The sequence below is a fragment of the Lutjanus erythropterus genome, chromosome 23 (genome assembly GCF_056507025.1).
Source record: "Lutjanus erythropterus isolate fLutEry1 chromosome 23, fLutEry1.hap2, whole genome shotgun sequence".
Taxonomy (NCBI): Eukaryota; Metazoa; Chordata; class Actinopteri; order Lutjaniformes; family Lutjanidae; genus Lutjanus; species Lutjanus erythropterus.
This window is the reverse complement of record NC_139339.1, coordinates 4,113,948-4,127,202: the sequence shown is the minus strand read 5'-3', so window position 1 is coordinate 4,127,202 and position 13,255 is coordinate 4,113,948. Positions and strand designations below refer to the sequence as shown.

Genomic DNA, 13,255 nt, shown 5'->3' with positions numbered 1-13,255 from the left:
CACTTATGCACCATTATGGTACAATGTTGCCTACAGGCAACAAACCCCAAAACCTTCAACATCAAAAAGAACGTTCCTTAAAGTGAATGATGGCACATTGTTGCCTCAGGGCAACAGCTGCATTTTAACACGTATCCACTATTAAATTAGTAAATAAGTTGCATGAAACTATCAAAACTTAAAGTTTACTCACCTATTAGTGTGAAGACATTTTTTTCCAGGTGGAAAAGGGACAAAAAATAACTTTTTGAGAGTCTTTTTTTGCAGCAAGATAGCAGAGCTGTCTCCTTAGAAAAAGCCCGCCAAGAAGGGTTTCAAAATCGCTTCCTGGAGGTCATGTGACAACTTAAAGCATTGTTAATGGTTCCCTATGGTTTTACCTCTTTTTTAAAGTATCGCATCATTTAAAGGGATGCATTGTGGAGATGTGACAGGGCAAAAATGGGTTTGTTGCCTGAGGGCAACATGGTACCATAGAGGGTTAACTTTAAAAAGGACGTAACTTTGGGCTCCAGAAAATTGCTATAGACTAAATGATTAATAAACAGCAGATTCATTGATAATGAAAATAACGGTTGCAGTCCTACTTCAAATGTCTAAAAGTTTTATCTGACCAACAGTCCAAAAGTCACATATTCAGTTTACTAAGGAAACTTGAAATTATACACATTGAAGAAGCTGAAACATTTAAATATTCGACTCACTGTATAATTAATCATTAACTAAAATAGTTGCTGAATAATTTCCTTTTGATTGACAAACTGACTAATCATCTATGTTTTCCCACTTTCTTCATATTGGTTTGTGCGTGTGTTTATAACATCACGTGTTATACGTGCGCCTGTGCGTACCGAGTCTTTCGGGCGAGCTGGAGGCCGAGCTGCTGGGCTGCGACTGCAGAGGAGTGTTGGCCTCATCAGCAGATGGAGAAAGAGAGGGACTGTCACACACTCTCTCCTGGAGAAAAACAGAATGAATGAATGAGTGTATCAATACAACAGAGACACTTTGGGTTACCAGTGACTGGCATCAGAATAAACAAATAAATGATACATAGAAGAAAAGAAACTATATATGTAATAGTTTTTTTTAATCTAATTTTGCAGATTTCAGAGTGTTTCGAAACACCAGATAAGTGTGTCTTTCTGAGGTTTCTTTGATAAACGCCAGTGATGTGTTTTTTAGACTACAGAAATGATCATCATATCATGGCATCTAGAGAGCTACATCTGTTTGACTGGCTTTGCTAAAACCTCCAGTATCTTTTTATAACACTCAAATGTACTGTATAGAGGAAAGGCAAAGGCAACTAAACTCTCTGCTCGGACTTAAAGATGCTTCTTCACTCATTCAAGAGGCTTCGTGAACCGATAAACTGGAAAACCAAAAAACTTTTTAACTCTTTTTTATATATATATATATATATATATATATATATCAGTCCTCTGGTAATGACCAGTATCCACACATTCTGAAAGAAAACTCTAAATTACTTCTTGCATAACTTTTTGGAAAAGTACATAAAAAAAAAGTTCTTTGTGGAGTTCCTGAAGGAACCTACTTGGGTTTTTGTGTGTTTTACCTTGATGACTGGTGCGCGGTGTACATGAGTGTGTATCTGCTGGGCTGCAGCGGCCATGTTGGCGATGGTGTTGAGGTGGTTCATCTGTGACATTGCCATGGCTACAGAGGCAGGCGGCAGCCCCATGGGCAGCAGAGGGTGGGGCATCATCATGAAGGGCAGGTCCAACCCTGAGAGAGACAGAGAGAGACAGTAGGTTAAGAAGAACAGTTACTGTGAACTGAAGGGCAGGTTCATTATTACTATTACTAGATGCAGTGACGACTACACCAAGGAATTGTCTTTTCTATGCGTTACTGTCCCGTTGATTTAGTCTTAATGTGAAGGTGATTCTCAGTGATGCAAATTACAAATAAACAATTATTCCCCTCAAATGCATTAAAACGAAAGTAATGAGCCTGTTTTCAAAATTTAAGGAAAAGAAAGTACAGATACTTGTTAGAATATAGGGAGAAAAAGTAAAAACTTCTCAGAAAAATAAAGAGTCAAGTAAAACACAGACACCTGAAAACTCTACTCATGCACAGTAACAAAGTATTAGTACTTAGTTACTTCCTCCCTCTGACATTAACACCCTAATTTACAGAGTTAAAAGGCGGTTGTGGATTTGGGTTTCTAGAGGCTTTAAAGCAATAACTTTTGTCAAAGAAGTGTTGACATTTCTTCAATGCCAAAATAACAAGTGTTACTCTCACTTTGGAGCTGCTCTTTTGAAAGTTTTTGGGAAAGTATTCTTTTTTTCTTTTTTGTTAATGCATTTCTTTCCTTTTCATAATTTTTTTTCATCACAAAATTGCCAAATTTAGCTTGTTTTTAGTCGAATGTAAACACGTCCACATTCTGTCTTTTGTACAGTCAACAAACAGCAGAACATGACAAACCATCAGTCATCTTGATTGCCAGACTGTGCAGACTGTCATTACTATTTAAAATGTGTCAGCTGTTGTATTGTTTTGTTGTTTGTTTTCAATACATGTACCAGAGACTCCCTGGAAAGAAGTATTGATACTGGATGGATTTTACTGGTGAAATGAGACATTGATTGAGCTTCCAGATCAGCCACCTCGACTGTGAACAAGCGTCATACTGTAGGTAGCACCAAATCAAATCCTTTTCTTTCTGCTTTTTAAAACGTTTGTCATTTCTTTACATTTGCCTCTTGGAGAAACCGAGCAATGACGCCTGTGAGAGAACAACAGACAGAGAGAAAGAGTGAGTGGATGATGGTATTGTGTCTGTGAACTCGTGTTGAACTTAACCTTGAGGAAAGAGAGAGGCAGAGGTGTCATCTGAGTGTCAAATGTCTCGCTAATAAAAGTTGACAAAGCAGAGGGAGGGGGGAGAGAAAGAAAGGAAGAGGAGAAAATATGGAGGTCAAAGGGTTAAAGGGTGATGAGGCGAAAGAAGGTCATTTTTTTATTCTCTGCTTTTTTCTCCCTTTTCCTGATTGTGTTTGTCTTGTCTGTTTTTATTTTGCGCCGTCTTACAATAAATTGTTTCTATTCCCTTTCTATGTTGCTCTCCTATTTTACTCCTCCCTTATTTTGTTTTTCATTCTTTCCTTAACTTCTTTCATCCCTACTTTGTCTCTCCCTGTCATTGTTTTTGCCTTTTTTCTCCAATCTTTTTATACACCCTTTAGTGTCGATGTCATGATGACGTCAGAGTGTTACCCCGGGGACACACGGGAGGCGAGAGCGCTGTGAAGCCCTGCGACACGTCAGCTCTGGAGCGAACAGCAGCAGCATGGCTGAACACACCGGGAGCGCATTTCTCTGTGCTGGTCAAAATGTATTTAAGCTCCACTGCTGTTTTCTAATCACACATAGAGCCGGTCTTTATTATAGCCTCATTAATTTAAAGCTTTTTATGTGTTCCTGGATATAAAATGGATCCTGTCTCCCTCCTGCCTGTCTGCTGCTTGTCTCTCTCTGTAGACACAACTGATACAAATGTGTGGAATAAGTGTCTAATTTTAAAAAAAAAACAACCAAAATGGCAGTGATAGTATTTCTAATAAATAAAGATTTTGAGATATGAACATGTGGATATTGTCATAATTTTGTCATAATAAATTTGACCTGCATTACCTGAGAGCAGTAGGCTACATAACCAAGCAAAAATGTCATCTTGTTGTGTTGTTGGCTGCCAGAATTGAAGTCATAATGCCTCAAAATTGAAGTTTTGTCATGGACCACCTGCTAAAGATCATATACATGTGGTTAAACATGATAAAACTAAAGGATTAAGCTGAAAAAATGTTTGTCTTCAGAGCGTACATTTAATTTCAGTTAAAGTTAAAGTATCGTCTGTTGTAGGTATGGATAACGTTGTGTAAAGGTTTGTCGTGCCAACCTAATCACAAGTTGGGGAACAAGTAAGTTAAGAAAAGTTATATGCATAAGACTAACTCTTTTAGCGCATTAGCTATCTTAGCTAGTTGTTAGCTCTGTATTTCCTGAGCCAAAGCAAAACGAGAAGGCTGGCTGAGGTTCCAAGTTTGCTCAACTGTTATTGGAGCACAGACCAAAAAGGGGCGGGACTTAGCATGTACCAGTCAGCCAGTCTGGTCCCACCGGTTAATGTTAACTTTTTCACGTAACACTGGCGGTCCTGGAGAGTGACATATTTTGAAAGACTCATATTTTCTTTAGCTGTTGTTAAAACCAAGCCAACAAAACTTGCTAGTGTTAGCTAGTGTGTTTAGGGAAATATTCTGCCTCCTGCTAAGCTCCGCCCACAAAAAACAGACAAGAAAAGGGGTCTCATTCGACATCAATCTCTTTCCATCATCCATCTCTTCACCTCGTCTCCTTCCTTTCTTCCCCCCTCCTCTCTTTTACACAGACACACACCAGCTACATCACACAGCGCTGCGTTTGTGAAGACATTCCATTAACTTTGATTCATCTTTTAACCCTGAACCTCCTAAAAAGCATAACCTTGACCTTTAACCTCAGACCCCCCCTTGACCTTAAAATAGCCTCCATTTTCAAAGGCGAGCTCCCACAAGATGTGCACTCTAGAGACGAGTCGCCTCAGCTGTCACACACACACACACACACACACACACACACACACACACACAGAAAAAAATGGCAGCGGCTGCTTTCATTCCAATGAAACAATAACACTGATTGCTGTTGTCGTGACGACTGAAGTGATAGAATAATCAATGTGAGTGTTTGTCGCCTCCCGCTGCCCAGTGTGTGTGTGTGTGTGTGTGTGTGTGTGTGTGTGTGTGTGTGCAGACACATTACTTCTGCAGTAAGAAAAAGAGGGAGTTTGAGTGTGTTTCTGTTTGTTTATGTGTTTGTGCATATGTGTGACTGTGTGTGTGTGGTGTTGATAAATTGAGTCATTTAGTAGAGTGTGTGCTGATTAATCCAGGCAGAGTGTTAATACAGGAGATGGGAACAGATTAAATGGCGTACATTAACAAATATTGCCACCCCTTTAAACACACACACACGCACTCAGTGTGTGTGTGTGTGTGCTTTTCTGTCCTTTTCCCATGTAGTTTGTCAAAGTGTGTGTCTGTTTGGATGTATATCTGTCTTTATATATGTGTGAGAGTGTGTGTGTACTCACTGTTGGCCAGTAGCTGTTGTTGCTGCTGCAGTTGTTGTTGATTGACAGCTCCGATGGCCGGCCCCCTCCCTCCTCCTCCGCCTCCTCCGCCTCCTCCTCCTCCTCCTGCTGCTGCACCACCTCCTCCTCCAGCTGCCGGTCCTACTGGTGCACCTCCTCCTCCTCCTCCTCCTCCGCCACCTCCTGGTCCTCCGCTGTGGGCTCCAGCAGGGGGGCTGGTCAGACGCTCCTTATCCCAGGAACACTCACTCCCTCCTGGGTAGAGACAGACACACACAGGCCTGGATATTTAGAACTGATCAAAACACCTCAACAATAAATCAGAAAAAAATATGAACATAAATTTGTAGTAATATTTTGAAACAAAAGCTCTGGACAGAAGCAAACAAAATCAGTCTTTTAATTTCTGTCTGACCTTGTTTTTGCCCTCTGCTAGCATATTTTAACAAGACACTAACAGCTGTGTTTCCACCTAATTGAACTGAAAAAGTCGTCACAAAATGAAGAGTGCAGTTTTGTCAGAAGTTGGCGATGGAGAAGTAGAGGTAGAGGTCACAAACCAGGAAAAAAATAGTTGTTTGCCAACCACCAATAAACCTCAAAGATGACGAAGAAACAGAACCATTCACCTTGACCCTACAAGAGAAACAAGGAGAAAGGTCTACAGGATTTTTTTTTCAGTTGGGTAAGTTGTAATTACCAGTAATTATAGTATTTCCCATCTAAAAACTGCCTAGTTACAGTTTTGACTGGACAGTCGCTGATGTGAAGTCAACATTGTGGAGGCAAATCCATTATTTTCTAAAGCCCCTTTTACGCTGGACAAAAAACCCCACTAACCTATGGCTTTTGTCTTTAGTACAAAAAGGGTACAATCGATGTTCAGTCCTGCGTCAGATGACTCTGTTGTAGTCACAGGTATTTATCAGCTCCAGCTCTGATCAGCAGTGATGTAAACATAACACCCAGGCGGACACACTAATTTTTCTAATGGTGCGATGCTGTAAAGGCTTGTTGTCTCTGTCGATTACTTCCACAACTCTTTTTCTACTTTTCAATACACATGTGCTGCTTGATTTGACTCGGTTTGACTTGGTGTGTCAGACCAGCACAGCAGAGCGCGCACCTGCTCGAAGGTGTGTATGTAACTGATACACTGTTGTCTTGAATCAAGCAGCTAAGCTGTGGATAAACACAAGTCCCCTGTTATTTTGTTATTCAAAAGCTTTTATTGTGAAGCAGCGAAATCAGGTAGTATTGGATTTTTATGTGAGTAACTTAACACGACTCCTATACAGCTGAAAGCGAACATGAAACAGTAAAATAAAGCCACACAACACAGGAAGGAAACTAAACTAAGCCATCATTAATAAACACATTATATTTTGTTAGTTAATAATATTGGATATTATAGAGCTTGATAACAGTTAAAGATGAATGATTAACAGTTAATTGATTTGTTGTCCACTATCAAATTTATTGCCAACTATTTTAACAATTGATTGATGGTTTTGATGAATTTTTTAAGAAAAAAAATCTTTTTTTTTTTCTTTTTTTTTTTTTTTTTTTAAATTTCAGCTTCTTAAGTGTGAATAGTTTCTGGTTTCTTCAGAAAACAAGACATTGGAAGACGCCATCTGGGGTTTCGGGAAACACTGATCAACACTGTTCACCTTCTTCAGAGATTTTACAGAGCAAACAACTAATTAATTAATTGAGAAAATGATCAACAAATTAGATGATTAAAAAAATCCCTAATAATGATCATTATTATCATCATTATGGTGAATATTATTAAACCAGTTTCTCATCTTCAGGATGAAGTTTCCTATTTGAAAATGATTGTTGTCACCTTCTCTGTTCACACCTTCATTCCTGCACTCCTCCTCCTCTCCTCTCTCTCTCTCTCTCTCTCTGTGTAACACTCCCTCTCTCATCCTCCACCTTTCTCTCTCTGCTCCCTCGTTCCCTCTCTCATCCATCTTCATCTCCCTCCATTAGTTTGAATTAGCAACCGTCTCTCTCTATTATTGCCTACTGAATTCCCTGCGCTCTGTGTGTGTGTGTGTGTGTGTGTGTGTATGAGTGTGTGAGAGAGTGTGTGTGTGAGAGTGTGTGTGTGTGGATGACAGCTGGGCCTCATCCCCTCTGCCATTTACACCAGGGAAGAAAAGAAGTATAAACAGATGGGCAGATGTTCTCTCTCTCTCACTCTCTCTCTCTCTCTCTCTCTCTCTCACACACACACACACACACACATCTCTCATTTTTTCCTTGGCCTTGTCCTGTCCTCCTCTTTTCTCTCCTCCGTCACTTTATTTTCTCTATTGAATTTTTTTTTTTTTTAATTCTTTGTAGTTTCCTTCATCTCTCCATCTTTACCTCCATCTTCTCTTCTGTCTCACAAACGTGCTGTTTTGCTCTCAATCCACTTGAGTTCGAGTCTGTTGAGTTTTATTTAAAATTTAGTTGATAAAATATAGCAAGTAATACAAGTCTACAAGTTTAGACCCACATTTCTGTTTGCCCCCAAGTACAACCTAAAGTTGATGATCAAACACTTCAGACACAACATCAAAAAACTAGCTGTCTTTCAGGTTTTTTAAATACTCCTCTGTTGAACTCATTATCAAAAACATTCACAGGGAAGTCTTCCAGAAATGTCCAATGTAGCAGTCTAATGATCCTGGACAGCGTCCTGCACGCAGACCCTGTGGCAGCTGTCGGAGTCACAAAAGTTTCCGAACAACTACTGAACTGTAGGACAGGAGTTTGCACGACAAAACATGCCAACAAAATCGTAAAATCTATTTATTTAAAAACAAAAAAAGAACGAAAGGAAAGAAAGAAAGAAAAACGCTGCCAAACCTCGTTACAGAGTGTATGTAAGCCAGAATGTGCATGGTGAGTAATACATGCAAATACAGACAAAAGTCGAAACTCTGCGATACTACGCCGTAGGCAAAACTGCAGACACTACTGCAAATCATGTGAGAACTTGTATTTAAGCAGAAAAATAAAAACTGACACTTGTCAGGAGGAAGAAAATATTGTAAATCACTTTTTTTTCCCCACATTCATACAACTACATTGGTCCATAAATCTTATCAGGAGCATAAAAGCCACAATTTGTGTGGCTTTAGATGACGGATGAACATCTTATCTGAGCTGCCCTTTGTTCTAATGACCCATTATTCCAAAACCCCAATAGTCCCAAAATTTGTCTTACAGTCCGTTAGATCGAAAACAAACCCACTGCTCCAAAAACACTCCCTACAATTGTTCGGTTATGTGTGATACAGCAGGGAGAGAGTGTATTTTCTGTAAAACTGGCATTTGTTTTGGGGACAACAGACTGTTAGAAAAAATGTTCAGTTGGACTGAAGGCCCATTTGACGAACAGACCGTTATCCTGAAAGGGTTTTTGCCCTTAATAGATTTTCTTTCTGGCCTCACATCAAACTTTATTTCAAGCTTTTTCACTGTGCTGCACAAACTCCCAGTGTTGGATTAAAGTTTTCCTGCAGTTGGTGAGTTTTGGTCATGTATGTATGTATGTGTGTGTTTTTGAGGCAACGGCCGTTTGTTTCAAGAAAACATGACATAAATGGGGTTTTGGTCCAATGGACATAATTAAGATAAATTATGTGCAGGAATTAAAGGAATGGATTTAATTAAATCAAGCACAAAATTTTTCATGACACCTCCTGAGCTCAACGTTTATTTTTAGGGATGTCACATTATATTCAATATCATACCGGACTTGTTCTTTTATTTCATTAAAAAAGGAAAGAAGAAGCACTTTAAGTTAAAAGGAAAAACTAATTTTAAAGAAATAAAAGTGCTGTACACGTCAGATTTTTTATTTAATAATAGACATTTTGTTTTGTTTTTTAATATCACAGTAAATATATTTGACTTTTTATTGTTTATTACTTTATTGCTTTTATAACTTATTATCATAAGTTTTTGGCATTATTACATCGCTATTTATTTTATTATTTACTTTATTTTTGTATAATTTTCAAGTTCAAGTTCAATCAGAATAAGACAAATGCTCACATTGATGAAAGCAGAATATCTGTATGTGACAGTGACACTTGAGAACTTTGTTCTTGCAGAAAAGAAACAAAAATATTTTCTTAAATTACTAATCACTTACAATTTCATCTTTTTTTCTGTGCCTTTTCTCTTCTTTTTTACACTTTCTATCCTTTTTCTACCTATTCTTCCGTCATGTCTCTGACAAAAACAAAGATATGGTTTCTATTGTCTCATAAATCTGTCCCCTCTCTTTCTCCGTCACTCCTCTCATTCATCCCTCACTCCAATCCGTGTTTTTCTCATTTCCAAAAAGGAAGAAAAAAAAACAGATATGACTGTCACTGTGAGCAGGACAAGCCCGAGTGATCGACTTTCACCCATCAAACACCAGAACATCTCTTCTTTTTTCCCCCCTCGTTTTCCTCTCGCCCTAAATATCCCTTTCTCTCATTATGAGTCTGTTTTTCCCCTCTGTCCTCCCTCTCTTTATTTTCTTTTTCATTCGTACACTCGTTCCTCTGCTCTATTGTCCGCCAGAGTTTCCCAGGCCGGTGTGAGTGTCTCTTACAAAGAAAATAAGGTCGGACAATGAAAAGAAGGCTTTCCACGCACTCGCAAAACAAAACAAAAAACACTCTGAATGAAATAAAAGACGGACGAAGAAGAAGAGCAGGAGGGAATAAATAAAAAACGACAGGCTGAAAGAGAATAAAACCAGAGAATAGAGTAACTCTATCAGCCCATTTGCCAGGTCAGCTGAAGAAAAGGAAGAAATGGAAGAGGAGAAATAGAAACAGGGGAGTCTGGCTGGAAACAGAAGGAAGGATTGCACGCTCTCCCTCTCTCTTTTCTTTTCTCTTTGCTTTTTGTTTTCTGTCTTTTTAATAATTCAGAGAAGCAAACACAGCAGAGATGGAGTGGGCCGGAAAGTGTGTGTGTGTTCAGTCTTTGTTTTTATATATGTCACTTCGTACTCTGGTACCTTTTCCTGGTACTTTTAGTCTGCACATTACAATCACACAAGGATAATTGATGTAAGCCTCCATACTCTATTTTATTATCATTATTATCATTATTGTTTCTTCAAGGTGTTTTTTCCACACATCTACTGCCACATAAACCTACAAAACTGGTTCTAATTCTCATATATGTTGTCTACGTAGGATGTAATTGCACATATTCAGTGTTTTATCCCGTGTCTGGACCTCAAGTGTCCCAGCAGCCTTGAACTCGCCTGACGACAGCATTCTCGCGATGCTGAAGCGACGTTCTATACCTGCACATTTCAAAGCGTCGAGCAGCAGCCAAACTTTCTGTGCAGTTTTCCTTGTGAATATTCCTCATCTACTTTTCCATCAACACTGATGCTCACAGTTGACAAAAACTGATATTTTTTAAATGAAAGATGATGTCATGTTAATAATACACGTACAATATTGTGTAAATAATCCAGCGTATCTTAAACATACTGAATGTTCCTAAGCCCTTTACATTTCTTTCCTTACTCGCTGCGTCTTCATCCTTCAAACAACACCGCCTCACAAAATCAAGTTTGAAGTTACAGTTTCTCTCTCTCACCCTAAGTGTAATTTGTTTGCCAAAAATGGACGATAAACGAAGTTAAAGGTGACTTTGACTGATAGCATTCTCTTTTTTTCATAGCTATCTCAATAATATTGTAATTGTAAATAATTTCACACTGAATCTGATGGGAAATAAGTTATTTTCATATTTTAACTCATTTTTAAAAAAGCCCTGGGCTGCTGTTTACATATGCAGTGCCTTTCATAGCTAGAAAAGACTGACTTTTTTTTGTATTTCTCTTAATTTCAGGAAGTCTGCTGTGAAATACATTGCTTAATTCACCTAAATGCATTTATTTAGTGCCTCTTTATCAGACATCAGCCTCGTGTTTCCATGCATATTGTCAAAAAAATACACTTGAAGTGTAAATAAACCCCTCAGGTTGCATTTGTGCCCTTGAGACGCAGTTGAGACATGACTCTGCACAGAGCCGCTGCAGACAGCTGCATAAAGAGAGACGTGCTTGTAAAAAGCGGATCAGGTACACTTGAGGTCGAGACGCAGTGTTTCAAGTATTGAATGGTGGTCGATAGGTGCATACATTCCTTGTTTACACATGCCCTTATTTCCTAACTTTTTAAAAACACGTCTACTCATATGCATCACATCTATATTTATCTACTTTTTAGTGTTCATGCAATTATTTCCACCTTGTAACCTGGATATTAAACAATGCCTCCATTTTTGTGCCCCTTGCAGTGTTAGTAATAGACTGATCTTCACCTGGTCTGTACGGGCAGGAACAGCCCAGTCAGTCAAACATCAGACTTGCTAGCGATTATTTTGTTTGTGGAGTGTGTGTATATGTGCATGACAGAGGGAGCAAATGACAGAGAAGAAGACACTGAACAGTATTGAAACCTGACCGGCCAGCACTTACATAACACACACGCGCACACACACACACACACATTTGTGTAATGGAGGTCTCTGTCATGTGTTCATATGTTTGCAGTCGGTGTAAATGTTGAAACTGATCTCAGTGAAGAGAAGATCTGTGGCATGAGCTCAGGTCGAGTTTCAATACTAAATGATACTTTCTCTTCTGTCTTTGGTTTCCGTGATGTAAAGTCAGGTAAGAAAAGACGACATTACTCAGACATAATACTTAGTAGACTGATCCTCGGGGCGAGAACAAGAGAAAGGTGAAGGTGTGAGAACGGAAGGTGTCAGAGCAGAGACCCTAAAAGGTTTTTATGTCATTAGAGAAAAGTTATGAAAATGTTCATTACTGTCATGAACACATTTTCTGTCCTTTTTCTGTTATTTAAGTTTAGCTGGGCTAAAAGAGGAGGTCTCTGAAGTTATCGGTATTATCTAGGGATGCAAGTGATAAGTTGACTACAGCCCCATCAGACGGCAGCCACTCTCGCCCAGCACCGATGCCCCGATCGCCCACCCAACCCCGGATGTTGTTATCAGCAAAGCGGGACAGATGACAGCTCGCAAACAACGCGGTTTGTCAGTGTTTTGATACAGAAACCAAAAATAAAGTTGATTGTAGGCTGTCAGAATAAACTGACGTGTAATCACTCAACTAGAGTAATGTGTGACCACATTCAGCACAGACGGGGACATTAACCTGCAAGCAGAGCAGGCTGCTCTGTGTGTGTGTGTGTGTGTGTGTGTGTGTGTGTGTGTGTTTGTTTTACCTGTGTTGGAGTGTAAGTCATCATTGTCGGACTCGTTTCCGTTCTGGAGACTCATCATCATCTTCATCTTCTGCAGCTTCTGGAGCTCGGCCATGGCTGCTGCTGTCAGGCCTGTGACACACAAACACACACACACACACTAATGTTAACCTTCATCATCATCATCATCATCATCATGGAACATCTGTAGCAGCACTCATCAGCTGCCCTAAAATCCATCAATTTCTGACAACCATCCAGTCAAGCATTGGTTGACTCCTCCCTCTTGGACCTCACAGGTGCTGCCTGACTCTACCCATGATGCTTTGCAGCGAGCTGTGACACACATACTGACACTGGTGCTCGGCTGTCAAAATTTCTTTTCAGTCGGAGTGTTTTGTTGAAGTGTTTCAGGGTGTGAGTGCTGTTTCAGACGCCTCGGGGTTGAAGTACGTCCGCTGATACACACACATGCAAAAAAACAAAACACACACACACACACACTCAGAGAACACACCCCCACCGCTACACACACACACACACACACACTCTTTTGTACGGACTAAGATCCCTGGCTCTGTGCACTGACCTGGAACTGACTTCTATACACAACAACCAGCAGAGTGAGAGTGATGACCCTGTGTGTGTGTGTGTGTGTGTGTGTGTGTGTGTGTGTGTGTGTGTGTGTGTGTTTTATTGTGTAAATGCACTATTATGTTTGTAAGTGTACGTGAGCTTTCATGTCGTGCTGAGTTTGTATGTACAGTTTGCTTTCATGTATAAGTGTGTGAGTGTGTGTGTGAGGGAATGTATGCATGCTTAT

The 13,255-nt window shown here is 39.6% G+C and overlaps 1 protein-coding gene across 1 annotated transcript in view; it reads right to left on the bottom strand.

Moving 5' to 3' along the window:
* LOC146305427 (dachshund homolog 2-like) overlaps positions 1–13,255 on the bottom strand; it is a 123,646-nt gene that overhangs the window by 32,685 nt on the left and 77,706 nt on the right. The window contains exons 3-6 of the mRNA XM_084711898.1: positions 12,454–12,564; positions 5,174–5,428; positions 1,583–1,752; positions 852–957 (exon numbers count right to left, since the gene is read on the bottom strand). Of these exons, the coding sequence (XP_084568024.1) occupies positions 852–957; positions 1,583–1,752; positions 5,174–5,428; positions 12,454–12,564 (642 nt within the window). The remainder of the gene's footprint in view (positions 1–851; positions 958–1,582; positions 1,753–5,173; positions 5,429–12,453; positions 12,565–13,255) is intronic.